This window comes from Castanea sativa, chromosome 10 (assembly GCF_040712315.1).
Source record: "Castanea sativa cultivar Marrone di Chiusa Pesio chromosome 10, ASM4071231v1".
Classification (NCBI taxonomy): Eukaryota; Viridiplantae; Streptophyta; class Magnoliopsida; order Fagales; family Fagaceae; genus Castanea; species Castanea sativa.
This window is the reverse complement of record NC_134022.1, coordinates 38,651,210-38,666,900: the sequence shown is the minus strand read 5'-3', so window position 1 is coordinate 38,666,900 and position 15,691 is coordinate 38,651,210. Positions and strand designations below refer to the sequence as shown.

The 15,691-nt window shown below is 32.1% G+C and overlaps 2 protein-coding genes across 2 annotated transcripts; both read right to left on the bottom strand.

Annotated features, from left to right (window-relative positions):
- Nucleotides 1–2,896: 2,896 nt before the first annotated feature.
- LOC142612497 (uncharacterized) lies at nucleotides 2,897–6,577 on the bottom strand. The gene is made up of 3 exons (XM_075784584.1): nucleotides 6,206–6,577; nucleotides 3,152–3,468; nucleotides 2,897–3,008 (listed from the first exon to the last, which is right to left on the bottom strand). The coding sequence occupies exons 1-3, from the start codon at nucleotides 6,575–6,577 to the stop codon at nucleotides 2,897–2,899; spliced, it is 801 nt and encodes a 266-aa protein (XP_075640699.1).
- Nucleotides 6,578–10,916: 4,339 nt separating this feature from the next.
- LOC142612496 (uncharacterized) lies at nucleotides 10,917–15,691 on the bottom strand. The gene is made up of 5 exons (XM_075784583.1): nucleotides 15,677–15,691; nucleotides 13,369–14,008; nucleotides 13,034–13,183; nucleotides 11,507–11,590; nucleotides 10,917–11,008 (listed from the first exon to the last, which is right to left on the bottom strand). Exons 1-5 carry the CDS (start codon nucleotides 15,689–15,691, stop codon nucleotides 10,917–10,919), a joined length of 981 nt encoding a protein of 326 aa, XP_075640698.1.

Sequence of the window (15,691 nt, the reverse complement as noted above, 5' to 3'; positions counted from 1 at the left end):
ATTTGCGAAAAACACTTAGACAAATTTTTTTCAAAAATTTGTGTCAAGAGATTTTGGCGACTTGACTTGGCGACTTGCTCGAAACTCATTCTAGTTGCAAAAAACGCATGTTTTGCACATAGAGAGTTAAATCCAAGACAATTTTCAAAAACGCATGTTTTGCACACACATTGTCTTGTCCGCCTCTCCCTCTTCCAAAACCTCCATTTTCTTCATCAATCCTTCATTAATCTTTAAGAAAAGGTATGGGTTTTCTTTTATTTCCAAAGTATTTCACGTTTCTAGCCTAAAATTTCTTGGATTTTGTGATAAGATTTGAAACTATGATGTTTAAATATGGTTTTGATGATGTTTTGTTGAGTTTGGTTTATGGGTTTTGTTGATTTTGTCAGTATAATGCCTATTATATATGTTTTACATGATTGTTCTTCATTTTTTGTGCATTATACCATGGTTGTGTTGTGCATATCATGTTCATGATAAAATGTCTCTTAGATGTTTTTGTGTGCCTCTTTGGATTCCATGGAATACAAACACTGTAGGGATAATCTTGTTTTCTTGATCTTAAAACAACATATGATTATGTGGTTTTTCCACGTTGCCCTCGATTGCACACTTTTGCATTTGATGCGCGCGCACACACACACACACACACACACACACACACACACTTTGACATGTTTAAGTGCTTATTGTCATGATTCTCTCATGTTTTGATAATTTATGTCCTCACATGTCAATTTTGGTTGAATTACTCTTCAAATTTCAATTTTTAGGGTGTTAATTCATTGTCCATTATGTTGATACTAACTTGTTACTAATTAAGTTTGTTATCATATTTTGTGCTCTGTTTTGTAGTACTTGCTGCTCTGTTTTTATAGATGACTCCAAAGAAGGAAACTACTGCACTATGTGTTGATAAAAGGAAGATGAAGACTAGCTATTCCGTAACAAAAAGGGGGAGATGGCTCATAAAAGGGAGAGTGTCATGATAGGGGGAGAAATAGCTAGGTCAAAGGGGGAGCATTGGAGATGAAAAGCAAGAGCAGCAAGAAAAGCCACAGCAAGCTTAATATTTTATTTCATGTCTTTTATAGTCTATGTTCATATTTCATGGCTTATGTTGTGTACTTGACTATGCTTTATTTTGTACCTTTGCTTTGTAGCTATTTAGTACTTTTAGATTATGTATGCCTTTTCTTTAGTACTTCACTCTTGTGCCCTTGCTAGATCTTGTATCCTTGATGCATCTATCTTAGTGGTATTGCATCAGTTGAGTGTTGGACATATAAATGATACTTTGCATTGAGCTTATTAGCTTACATGTACGGATGTTCATTCCTTATGTGAATGATCATTGTGATAACTATTTATAGTGATTGTTCTTGTTTGGTCAAGCCATGCTTTATTGCTATATTTTTGTTGCTTGATCGTATTGTGCTTACTCCATATGCATTTCAAGGATTCTGCTTACAATGATATTATTGTGTTATTGTTTTCAAGTAACTCATTCATATGGTTCAAGAGCTTCATAGAATCTAGAGTTAGGTGTGAGTGAGTTTTTAACAACTGTTCCCAACTCACATTTTAAGTCTAAAGTTTATTTTAGAGTTTTGTCAAGGAATAGCCAAAGGGGGAGATTGTAAGGTTGAATTTATTCAATCATGTGTTGGCTTTATTCCGTACCAAATTTGCTTATAATTTAGCAATTAGATACCCTATATTTATATAGGAATTATGTAAGAGTTGTGTGTCAGAGAGTGTGAAGAAAACTCAAGATGTATGCACTCAAAGGAGTCTCGCAATTGGATCTCGTGTTTGGCTCCCGACTGGCAAGTTACCAAAGTGGCACACGTGTGAAGAATGCAAGGAGCTGAAGGATTACGATAGCTGAAACACTACAAGACAAAAAGTATAATCTGGCCTAGCAATTAACTCGCGACTCAGACTCGCGACTAGTTCTAGTCACGAGGCCGAGTCGCCAGAATGCCCTATTTGGATTAAAAATGTCTTTTCACATTCCTCACGTACCCTATTATAAATACCCTTAAACCCATGAAATGTAGAGAGCTTCTAGAGAGAATTTTAAGAGAGAAACCCTTAGAGAAAACCAAGATTGACTTATCCACAATCTTTGTCATTTGATTCTCCAAATTTCTCTACTTTCACCATTTCCATTGACATACCCTTGAGAGGTTTATTACCCAAATCCTTATTTCACCATACTAATATCAGTGAGGAGGTATTTTGGTGCTTGGGAAGCAGCTCAAAGAAGACCAATTCGTTTGGTTGATGCAATGGGCTTATTGCAGGATCCGGTAAGCTAGAGAAGACAAGGTTCGGCATAACTCTGTTGGAGCAAGTAGCTTGGAGGGCTTAAGTGCATTAGGTAGATTAGACTTGGAGGGTCTATTATTATTTATGTATCCCAACTTCATTTTCTAATGGATTATTTGACCGCTTGGAAGGCGGTGGAGAGGATTTTCACCAAATTCTTCGATTTTTTCTTCGATAACACATTGTCGTGTTGTCTTTATGTTTGCATATCTCTTTCCTTACTCTTTACCTTTAATTACTGCAATGTTTGTGATTAATTTTGGTTTAGAGTATTTTACCAATTTGGGTTTAGCTTATATTCTTTACTCCGCACATATATTGTTTGTGTATAAACTTGTATTGGTAATTTTGAAATTAGGGGTCTAAACATTCATTGGTGTTTTATACTCTATTTGAACTTTCACACGGAGACAATACAAGTCCAGCATCCATCTTATTTTGAGAAAACACAAACGAGTTTATCAATTAATAACTTGAACCGTCAGACTCTTGGAGAAGTTAGGAATGTCGATACAAGTTAATCTTCTAAGGAACCCAGTGAGGAATAGTCGCTCTGTATTTACGTTTTGGCACCTTCTTGAAGGTTGCCCACACCAAATGAAAGTATAGCGGAAACTGGGTGAGAGAAAAGAATATTATAAGCAGAAGGCAGGTCAGCGCATACAAGAAAGCTGCAGATTGCAGTTGATCCCAAAAGATGAAAAAAAATCCTGTAGAGAAAGATATCAAGGTAGAAACTACAGACGCGTACAATGCTGTTAAACCGACCAAAAGCTTTCCTAGTAAGGAGAAGCGGAAATCTTTTCTTCTGTACCTTGATGCAGCAATTGAAAGGAACATGACCACTGCTAAGAATGAAGTGCAGAAGGAGAAAAATGATGAGCCAGCGAAAAGATTGGATGGCTTCCCACGTTTATTTCCTTCTTTGGCACTATCAAGCACTGTGGTGGACATGGTCAAGGTAACCGCGACAAAGATACCTGCTACAACCATGCCTGCATTTGATACGTCGGTTAGCCACTTGCTGCCCTCTTTAACAAGACCCTTGTGGCTTTCGGTGAAGATCTCCTCTGAGGTTTGGCCATTCTTGTTAAGGAGAGGAATTCTTCTTTGCATGGAGTTCTTTACAAACTGCGTTCCAAAAACAAAGAAAAAAAAAAAAGAAGTTATTTTTTCACTACATTGATCTATGGTTTTATATTAACCTGGGCCCAAGCATGCTACAAAGCTAAAAAAACACACTAATTTTTTTTCCGAAATCAAGCAAGGTCCAGTCGATGACACCGTTCTATTGATCTGTAGTAGTTTTCGACATGCTTTAGTCTGTAGTCGTTTGATTCCTCATCCAAGATCGACATGCTCTTTCTCACACACACACATTATATTCTAATTAAAAATGAAAATAATTTTGCCAAATCTAATTATATTCAAATAAAGTAAATGAGAAAAGTTCAGCACCTTACACCTTAATTTATATCGAACTCAAAAGAGTGTTATTTTTTTTTTTTTTTCAATTAGGTGTTCTAATAAAAACCCTTGGATAGAGTTCATTTTCAAAATCGGCTTAGAAAGGGTAGGTAGCCAAAAACTTATATACACATTGTTAAACTTATACAAGATTAAACCATATAGGACACTAGGATTATAATATAGCACCACGCTTCGTAGCATACTAACCTGATGGCAGTCCTTTTTCTCTTTTTGGTAACTCCACTCGCCTATTAGTTATTCCAGGACTTAATAAAAAATTTTAATCTAGCCTCTAAGTCACCCTCCGAAATCTGATTACAAAATCACAACTCATTTGATCACAGACTCAATGAGCTACGTTCAATTACTTGATATGATGGTTGATTCTGATACCAAATGATACAAACTTATGAGTAGAATTCACCCTTGAAAACTGGCTTACAAGATGAGGGTGCTCAAGAGATTATATACTTTCCAAAAAGAGAATGGGCAGCCTAAAAGCTTGACTAAAACGGGAAAGCTGGAGATTTTCGTTGATCTTTGAGGATGAAGAAATGTCACATGGAGAAGGATATCAATGTAGAAGCAAGAGACATGTAGAATGCTGTTAAACCCAGCAAAAGCTTCCCTGATAAAGCATAGTGGAAATCTCTTTCTGCACACCCGGATGTGAGAATTGCAAGGAACATAACCACAGATATTATTCAAGAGTAGAAGGAGTAAAAGGATGAGATAGCAAAAACTTGGAATGCCGGCTTGTGTTCAAGGTAGGGAGTGTCATCTTCTTGTTTGACACCACCAACGACTGTGGTTGATGTGGTATAGGTAGACGTGACAAAGAGACTTGCTACGACTAAGCATGCATTCAATGTGCTTGTTTTAGTATTATATATAAATATTTAGCATTTTAATTATTAGTCTACAAAAATGGGACTTCCCCCCAAATATTTGAGCTAGTCCAATGATGACAATATGTAGTGTTATAGAGAATGTTTTTTTTTTTCTCACATTCATTTTTTATTGTAAAATGTGTTCTTATATCTATTAAAGTTTGAATCATTCCTATCTTTGAATCTTCATTAATTTAACTGAAATTTTTTTACTCATTTTGGTTGATAATTTGGTAACTTATATTAAAAATAAAAACTTTAAGTATTCACTATGAAGGATGCTAAGTTATATGTGTGTATAAATGTCTGTGTTTGTGCATATTTATGGAAGTTTGTATAAATGAATAAATTAGTATCACAAGTTTGGCCCTCCTAAATAAAAATTTCTGGCTATGCCCCTATTTGGTTAGCCACTCCCTGCCATTTTTAAAAAGATCCTCATGGTTTTTGGTGAAGAACTCCTCTGGGGTTTGGCCGTCATTGTTGTGGAGAAGTAGGAACCTTTTTGGCATGGCTTTCTTTATGTACTGCTTCAAGTATTAAGAAATACTTTGTGTTATCTTCATCAAATATGATTTCACCATTTTATTAATAACCTTATCTCATATGAAATATCCAAAATTGTAGAGTGATGTTAAGAATATTACAAATTTGTTTCACAATAAAAAAAATTAAACATTTTATTTATTAGGTGGTTGAAGCCCACCAATTCCATTCATTATCACATTAAATTTGGTGTTTTATATAGTGAAATTTGTAGTACTCAAGTATTTTCCAAGATTTTGTGATAATAAGTGGTTTAAAAAAAATTGTGCACTATTTGCTCACCTGGTCTCAAAAATTTTATACCAACAAAATCTCAATCCAATTGAAGACCATAAAGTTTTTGGGGAAAAAAATTGTTTTGATACTTTAATTTTTGTAAGCCAATATCTTACACTGCATATTGTCAACATTACTCAGCTTATCTTTTATATGGCCCAACTCATGTTGTTTTCTTAACACCATCAAAATTAACAACAATGCATCACCTTATCTAAGATAAAGTAAACTTTCTTTTCTAAAAGAATAATAAATTTTAATTTTTTTGTCAAACATTTATTCTTAAACCATAAGATTTGATTCTCCGTATGAAATTAACTTTAATTTGATTAGTAGTAATTCATAAAATTGTTTTTTTTAATTCATCAAATTAACCTTAGCTTCATTAGTATTAAATAAATTTATTTAATTGATATTTAAATATAAAGACTCCACTTAAAATTATTGTTTTAGACCCCAAACTATATCAGGCCAGCCTTGTTTATGAAATAATCAAAGTTGAAAATAACAAAAAAGAAAATTCAAACACACAGCATATTTCAGTTGATGGAGTTAAGGTGGAACACTTGGCAGTGAAACTGAAGATATCATTCATTCTGCAAACCTAGGAAAAATATCATAGGTACCTTTAAATCATTGATTAAGAACACTGCTATTTACCTATGGTGTTTTGGGATTGTACGTACCTCATACCATTTGATTTCCCATTGCATTTGGGATGCTGCTCCTGGAACAGGCCAATTAAATTTTGCTTCTGTGGCAGCAAGATGCAATGCACTATTTCCTGTACGATCGACTTCAAAGAATACGCTGTCATTTATAATACCTTTCTGCTTGAGTGAGAGTAGAAGCTCATATACATCGGGTTGCTTATGCTCCACTGTCAATAGTATTATGTTCTTATTTTCATGCATCTCATGCATGGCTATGGGATAATTTTTAAGGATTTTCTCAACGACTTCAGTAATTCCATTCATTGCTGCAATTAGCACAGGTGTTGGACTCATTGCCTTAGTCTCTGACAGATCAATCTCTTCATGTTTAAAATGCTCTGCCATTGCACAAGACAATAAATTTTAGCCGAGGTCAAAACCTGTACCATTTCCTTTTTTGGGTGACTAAGTTATATTATGCCCTCTTTTTCCCTCAAAAAGATATATAATTTTCTCTATAGTTTCGTAAAAATGGTATGGCTTGATATTTCTTGCAAGTTGGACTGAGGTTTGGTTTAAGGAGGATTTAAGTGATGTTTTCTAACCACCTGAATTGGGGTCATGTCAATATGCTTTGCGAAACGCGACCCTGAAACCTTTTTATTTTGAAGTTCAGGATTTAATTGTGACAATTAAAAATTCCTGTTTAATTTTTTTCTTATCACAAACTATTAAAAGAGAATTTTATAAATTTCTTTCACTCTTCTAGGTCCCCGGTGGAGTTATTATAAGGATAATGACTTTCCACTTACTCGCAATGACTAATGCTATTCTTTCATTTTCTTTTTCCTTTTTTCCTTTTATTTGGTTAATGCTAATTATGTTTTATACACTCGTGGCTTTGATCTAACTCATGAGTTACCAACTTGTGCTTTGAAAAATTATGTTTTATCTATGTAACATGAAGAGTTTTAAACCAACTCCTACTCAACAATACGAAGAATTTTAAACCAAATTAAAGACGTTTGACTATTGTATTTATATTTATTTATTACATCAAAAAGAGAATTTTATACAAACTACTACCTAGCAAACTAAAGAGTTTTAAACCAACTAATACTTAGTAACTTAGAGAATTTTAAACCAACTACTAATGTTAATAGTTTCAAACTAAACCGAAGTCATTTAACTATTAGTTGACCTTTCAATATTTCGCCACATACGCTTTGGTAGTTCCAAAATTTTATACTTAATTTTTTATTAATTTATTTATTATGTCAAAATGAGAGTTTTGAGCTAACTACTACTTAACAAACTGAAGAGTTTTAAAACCAACTACTATTCAGCAACGTGGAGAGTTTTAAACCAAACCGATCTACTACTATATATATAGCACCACACCAAAACCCTCTATGCGGTTTACCCTCACCATTTTTGCTCTTTTTTGTTTCTACAAACTCTTCGACGTTAAGGTATCTTTTACATGAATTTCTCTTTCATAGTTACTTTTGTTTTTCTTTTCTTTTTTTCTTTAATATTCTGTGTTTGTGTATCTTTTTTCGTATTTTTACATCCATTGGCTGTGTGCTTGTGTAATACTTTATTAAGAGCCAAACTTCTAGACTCTATGTTAGATTCTAGAGTTTTTACAGATTGAGTAAATGCTAAAAAAAAGTTTGAGATAATGGATGCCACCAAAGTATCTTGATTTTTTTATTTTCATGTTCGACATCTTAATTTTGTGGGATGAATACTTTGTATTATAAAATTTTATTTTTGTATCACTCTATTACTTTTTTACCCCCTACAAATCTCGATGGAACTTAAAAATTTGTCTTTTATCGTTAAGTTTTTGTATTTTGTTGTTTCATGTTTCATAAAACTTTAAATATAGTAGAAACATAAATAGTGCATCTTTTTTTTCCATGAATTTAATATGTGCATATCATAATAAGGTCGCTATTCCATTTAAATAAATTCAGGGATTTTTAATTAAGAACTTAAATATCAGTTACATTATAAAGTATATAATATTTAAATATAAGTAGGTAATTCAAATTCATTCAAAAATCAAAATAATTGGTTAGGTGTGTGCGTTTGAAGTTTTTTTTTTTCGTTTTTGGTTAGATTTCATATTTGTAAAAGTTAGTTAAGAGTATAATTGTACCGTAGCTAAAAGGGTAAGTTGATTACCATGATGGCTTCGCTGCCCTTTTTGTAGATACGGACAATGTTCAATTACACCGGAGTCGGATTTTATGACATAAGGGTTTGACTCATCCTCATTAGGGAAATTTTTTGCATGATCAGGTACCACCGGATACACGGAAGGAAAACGAGTTTTGCCTCGTGAAAACTTATACAGTGAAGCATTTTGCACTAATTCGTTCATGATCAGAATAGACCATGTGTGCCTCTTTTTCTTCATCCTTACGTTCCTTGCCATCTCCGAAGATCCTAAAGTGAAATCACCAATATATGACCAAATAATTAATATGTGACTAATGGTGAAGCAAAGAAATTTTCTTTAAGGAGGTCAGGGTTAACCTTAATCTCGTCTATCTTAGTATCTCCATTATCATTTATCAATCGAACCTAATTACTCTATCCTTAAAAAGAATAAAATAACTAAAATATATATATAGGCTTATGAAAAAAAATTTACGTCATTATCATTTATATCCAAAATAGTTTGAAGAATCCTATTAATATTTTATGTTTTTATTAGCGATTTTATATCTAAAAGAATATTATGTGTGTGTTGTATTCTCAAATCATATGTCATGCATGTAGTGCTCAATGATTCATATGTCACATGAAGATCATATGAAATATTATATTTAACAATTTGCTAACTGTATATGACACAGAGGTTGTGATTAAATCAAGTATAAACCAAAAAGAAGCTATTAAGAATATTGAAATTAGAAAATTCAAAAAGATGAGGGGTCGAATGGTTTTCATAAAAACTAATTATAAATATAATATATTATAATGAGAAGAACAATTTTTTGGAGACCCCTGAACTACAAGTGGTTCTGTCATTGTATGCGACAAACACACATGTTTGTTAGTGAATAAAATTTATTTGTCACATTCACCTTTATGTTTTACCACAATTTTTTTTATATTTTTTTATACAAGATAGAATTTTACTCTAGCCTAATCTAAATGTATACGTGTGTGAAGTTCCCTCCTAAAAACTTGACCCCGACCCTTGCCCTCCACACTTTATAAGCACTTAAAATAAGGGAAATGTTAACAAATTTGATTTAGGATTAATGACTTTCAAAGTAAACTTTAATATCATGTTAAATTACTGATTGTCTCAAAAGTTTAAACTATTAGGAGGTGGTAAATTTAATCATTTAATTACATAATTTTAACACGTTGCATTTTACTAATTTGTTTGGAGCATTCACATCAAAGATGTAAAAAGTGATAAATGTTATTTTTAGCTCAAAACACAAAAATATGCTCTACATCAAAAGTGTTAAACCTCAAAAGTTTTAGCAACTTGTTGTAGTAAAGGTGCTACAACTAACAGCTTATTATAGTAAGTTGCTATATTTTTTCTTTTTTATTGTATCTTTCTTTCTCACTCTCTCTCTCTCTCCATGTTTCTTTTTCTTTTTCTCTCTTTGCCTCTCTGACCCTTTTTCTTTTCTTCTTTTTTACACTACACTTTGTTCTTCTTCTTCCTCTCAACTCAAACAATCCTCTCAAGTGAAACCGTGGCTCACGAGGCTTCAATGGATTGTGGTGTGTGATTTTTGGTTTTTTTTTTTTTTTTTTGAGATTATGAAGCAAATAGTTTTTATATTTTTCTTGCCCTTTCTATCTTTTGAAAACACTTTTGTTTTTATTTGAGATTTTTACTTTGTAAAATTTTCGATTTTGTTTATCTATTTTCTATCAGCGACCTTTTCAAGTTTTTCATTTCAGATTATTCTATTTCTGCTTCACACTCTCTTTTTCATTTTTGGTTTCTTTGTTGATTTATTCAATGGAGACAAAAAAATTTACTTAAATTTTTATTTTAAAAAAATGGGTTCTGGGAAATACCATTTTTTCACTTTGCATTTAGTCTATCAGTCTTGCTTGTGATGTGTGTTTGATTAATTTGGATCTAAAATTAGTTCAACAAGATGATTCTTCTTCTAAAATACAATAACAAAACCAATATATGTTTTTTTTAACGGTGGGTTCACTTTCAGTGTTTTCATTTTGAGGGTGGTGAGGGTAGTGACATTGAGTGGGTGGTGGCTAGCAGTGGCCATGAGAAGTGGGTTGATTGTTTTAACTTGGAGAAGAAAGACACTGAGAAAGAGATGTGGAGAATAAAAAAGAAATATAAATAATAAATAAATTATATTTTAATAAAATGGTAAAATAAAATAAAATCTTTGAGATTGAATGGATTATAAAATGATGTGTTAAAATAGATAAAATAATATTTTAAGATGCTAATTTAATATATTTGATGTGAATGTTCAATTCAATAATAGAACAGAAACAAATATGGGTGTATGGATACCAAATATATATAGCACTGCCTTGAAGACAAGTTCTTCGAACGAAGAGCTGGTTCTGTGATTAGGTGGAAGTTGTACTTCTTGCGCTTGAGCTCCATTGGGTGACGGGTCTCCTAGAACACAAAATGATAATTGTCTTAAATAGCTAGCTTAACTCAAACCACTAAAATGAATGTGTTCTAGCTTTTTCTCAAACTTCTTAAACACGCTTATTGATAATATCGTAGTTTGAACTTTGAACATTTCTCGCTCTGATATTTACCTTCTTGGTTCTCTATATCAGCGCATTTTCTGCCAAATGCTGAAAATGAAAAGGAGTTAAGTACTTAAGTTGTAAATCATATCTCAAACGAAAGTGTCATTAATATATACTAATATCAAAGGAGGAAAATTTTTCAGTATTTTCTGAGTATAACGATATGATATTCAATTCTCTTAAATAAATGATGAACTCCATATATTTGATTAGAGAGACCTATCTTGAGAAGAGAATAAATGTCGTTGTAATATGAGACTACTGAATAATTACGCGGCAACAGACAGAATGATGAACGGTATAAGCTGAAATACCATATATAGATGACGCTGCCTTGGATACAAGTTTTACAAAATCAAAACAGATTTTGCGCTTGAATAATTGATGATGCCCTTTTGCTCCGTTTGGTGATGGATGTCCTATACACAAAGACAAATAGGCATTTAATTAATGACTATCTGTTTATTATTATCATTATCTTGAGCAGACCAATGACAATAAAAGCTCAAGTCATTGTGACGTGTGTGAGTGAATATTTCTCACTTTGGTGTCTTCCTCCATAGGTAACTTGTGGTCTTTCAAGGTTCTCAATATCGGCAGCCCGAAATTCGCCCGTTTTGGGGAGTGCTGAAATGAAAGAAGTTCAGTTACAAAGCACAACACAAAAAGAAAATATCATAGATTTTTTGGATAAATTAAGTAATTTCCATTAAAATTGGACTTTCGAAATCTCTCTGTTAACATTGTGAACTTTTTAAACTATTTCAATCCATCCTCTTAACTCATTAGTCACTATTAATTAAAAGTAATACGTAGTTTTTCAATAAAAAATAAAAGTCAAGGAGGTTGGACTTGAAGCTTATATTAATTAGCGCAGAAAGACCAGTCACATATTTTCCACACACCCAAAAAAAAGACCGGTCACATAAAGATCACGGAGGCAGGAGCACTCAACATAAAATAAATCAATAAATAATAGTATAATTTATTTATTGATTTGAGAAGTGGAATTTTTTTTTTTTTTTTTTTTTGAAGAAGGGAAGGGGGCTGTTTGACATTTGTTTTATTGGGAAAATTTATTTCAAATGAATATTCCTTCTGAAGCTTTATTGTCATTTAATTTGCAAGAGGTGAAGGGGCTGGAGTGTCAATTATGATAAGTTAGGGGGACAATGTCTTTTCTAGAAAATCGGGTATACCAAGTTTTATTTCATCATAACTAGTCTGATAGAGTGTTTTAATGTAATTTATCAAAATTTCTAGTTGTCTCGGTTCTTTAATTCTTTTCCTCCCATTATTATAAGCTTTAAAGTTGCAACATTCAAATGCTCTCCCTCAACCTTTTCAGGATGTGAGAGAATCACATTTTAAGACTCTTCCTATTCAACAACTCGATCTGCTCTATAGGAGATGCTGGCTTTGTACACTTCTTTTTCTCGTTTGGTTTTGGTTCTGTTTGTTTCATCACTTTTCTCTTAAATTTATCTTCTCTACCTATTTCTCACTTTCTCAGTTTCTTCTCCTTATTATTCTTAGTAGTCAATAATCTATTGATGTTCGATCTCTCTCTACCAAGATCACCATCTATTGACCATCATCTGTCGTTATCTTAAGCCATTAAATCTAACGAATGCCCTTAGAACAATACTTAACAATTTATTTTAAGAAAATTTCGACACCATTTTTATGAAAAATGAAAAAAACTATTAAAATATTTTTTTTTCTTCTTCCATATAAATTTTCTTTAAATAGATTGTTAACTTATGCGCTAAAGGCATCCATTAGTATCTCCTTTTAAGAATTTATGTATTATTTCATTTTTATTTTTGAATTTTTTGTTTTTTTCTTCTACTATTTGTATGGACAAGAAGGCAAAGACAAGATGATTAACCATTCTCGATTTACACATATCCTAGGATCTGCCAAAATTTTAAATTTTCCTTGAAAGTAGGATAGAGTGTGTGTGCCTTCAGACCAGATGAAAAGAAAGACAAAATCAGATAATTGATTTTAATTTACTTAAGATACACTATCAACATATTCTGAAAAATATAGAGTATATATACTTACCGTGATAGATGATATTTTCCAACCATCGATGACGGCTACCACTTTTGAAGGCAGAAGGCTTCTTTGCTAGGAGATGGAGAGGGGTCATGCCTTTTTCATTGGGAAGGTTAACAAGATCTTTATAGAGGTGAAGTATTATTAAGGACAATTCTGTCAAAACACAAGAACCAAATGTTCTCATCAACTGTTTAATTTGTAACTAAATTTAGAACTTCCAAAAAGTATAAACAACTATTAGGAAATGTCAAACTTAATCATTTATTTAATCAGGATACGGATTGATAATCCACCTCCAAAACTCAAAATGTAATTTAATCAAAATCCCTTAAACTCACCATAGTATTCTTCAGTGATGGCACGGTGGAGAATAGTCTCCTGATCATCCTGCTTATTCCTTTTACAGAGATGGTAGCCTTCTTCCGGGCTGCAGATAGAATGCAAGTAAAGGAAAGCGTCTTTGTGACCATGAAATGCTGCTAAGAAGAGAGCGCTCTCACCTTCATTGTTAATAATACGTTGTATTCTTTCTGATTTTGTGATATCAGCTTCAATATTAATGATGCTGCCGGTGTCAGCTTTAATGATGCTGCGACACATGTTCACACTCCCCACTGATGCTGCAATGTGGAGAAGGGTATTTCCTTTCTTGTTTGTCCTTCTTAAAGCAGGAGTTAAGATCTGAATTTCCTGAGGTAATAGTTCTAGAAGTTTTTGAAGAATAGCCTCTTGGTTTTTGTAGGCTGCTAGGTGGAACACGGTGTCATTGGACTTGGTGATCGGGAGAGTTAAAAACTCGTTTTTACTACATATGTCAAGGACTTCGTTCCAATCACCCGTGACGGCACTTTGATACAATTTTTTACTCGTGGAATATAAGTGTAAAAATGTATCATCCAATGGCTGAAAAATCTCACCAGCGTTGTCTACAAAAGCGCTAATCTCTTCCCGAAGTTTTCCACCATCTAAAATCTCGTTCTAATTGGAACAATGAAGGTGAAAATGGACAGAATTACAATTAGGAATGTGGAGTAAGTCTGCAACAGAGGATTAAATTTTTTTTTTTTTTTTTAAATCATTATATACTGGAAAATGAGTCTCCCGAACCCCATCCTTTCTCCATTCCGCAAAATAATAATAATAAAAGAGAGGATATTGATTATTTTCATGCAAATATATATATATTAAAAATTGATGTATCTTAGGTGCTGAGTCTTAGCCGCTGGAGCAGAAGACTTTTTAGTACATATCGTGGGTATTTCGTAAATTGACCAAAATATTGAATCGAACAAATATAAAGAACACTCTTGAACGTTGAACCTAGTTACTACAATCATTTAAAAGAGGTACTGAAACTTCAATTTACAGAACGGCCTTATCGACTTGAGGATACTACTAAACCTTGGGTTTATTTTTGAGTGTAGATAAGATTCATCATTAATTAAGTGAGGGCGGGGCAAAATATAAACAACATGTGGACCAAATAATTTCTATTCTTTTTGCCCCCCTAAATTTTTTTAGTAACATAGAAGTACTAATTTTAGTAGCTTCATTCAATAAACTTATATTTTTCCCCATTAATAATATCATTAATCATTATAAGAGAAATGCTATAATTACAAACTTTTTTACTACATTTTTACAAATTATTAAAGTAGCAAATCTTTAATGGTTTGCATATGAGTCCACTACTTCACATTATATTTTTACTTACTAATAAGTAATAACCACTCATCACAGCAACAATTTATAAAAAAAGTTTGTAGATCTAGTATTTTCCTCCTTTTAAAAGCCATAAAAAATTGATAAATCTAAAATTTAAAACAAAATATACAAGCCCAAAAACAAAAATTACCAATAATAAAGCTAAAAAAAATTAAAACCAATCAATCAATTTTACCAAAAATAAATAACTTGGCTCTTTAAAAAAATTTAAACAAAATAATTTTGTCTTTACTAGCAAAGGACAAACTCTATACACACATAAAGATAATAATAATAAAAGAAAATTCTTGCCGATTAAGCAGCAAAGTCAAAAGCTGAAGCCACAGCAAATAGCTAATAGCAAAACCGCCCTCCTAACTCCAAGTTCTAATTCCGTCCCTGAACTGAAACTTAGTAACATTTTGTACTTTTGAAATCTCTTCGAAGCACGTAACCCGAACTTATATTTACTTGAACCTATATAATCATGTTGAGTTGATCCGTTTGATATATATTATCAAATTTATTTTGAGAGTCAGATCCCAACTGGAACCATAAGCTTGTAACCATATCTAACATTTTTTAAATAATTATATATACAAAAAGTATTATGTTTATAATATTTTCACGATATTGTTAATAGAGATTTTAAGTGATAAGTTGTTATTACTAGTTCTAATTTGAAACTATCACTGAATATTTTTTTTTAATCTACCAGTATTAACTAATAATAATATCATTTAAGATTTATTATAAAAGTATTTATAAAAATGTTGTGGACATAACATTTTTCTATTTTAAATTTGCTTAATTATGATAATAAATAGAAAAGAAAAAAATCCAAACAACAATGCAGAAGCAGAAGTTATGAAGTTTAAAATTTTATAGGGAAAATAGCATAGGATCGAGGTTGCCAATTGAATCATTTGAGAGTGCACATACCGTGGTTTCCGCCAT

Bases quoted from the DNA above. Each gene is read 5' to 3' on its own strand.
- LOC142612497 (XM_075784584.1), bottom strand. From the start codon at position 6,577: ATGGCAGAGCATTTTAAACATGAAGAGATTGATCTGTCAGAGACTAAG. The intron at 3,469-6,205 runs GTACGTACAATC...TTTGGAACGCAG, and splicing joins GGGAAATCAAATGGTATGAG to TTTGTAAAGAACTCCATGCA. The intron at 3,009-3,151 runs GTACAGAAGAAA...TGCAATCTGCAG, and splicing joins CTTTCAATTGCTGCATCAAG to CTTTCTTGTATGCGCTGACC.
- LOC142612496 (XM_075784583.1), bottom strand. The intron at 11,591-13,033 runs GTAAGTATATAT...CTTTCATTTCAG, and splicing joins GGAAAATATCATCTATCACG to CACTCCCCAAAACGGGCGAA. The intron at 11,009-11,506 runs GTGAGAAATATT...TTTCATTTTCAG, and splicing joins CTATGGAGGAAGACACCAAA to CATTTGGCAGAAAATGCGCT.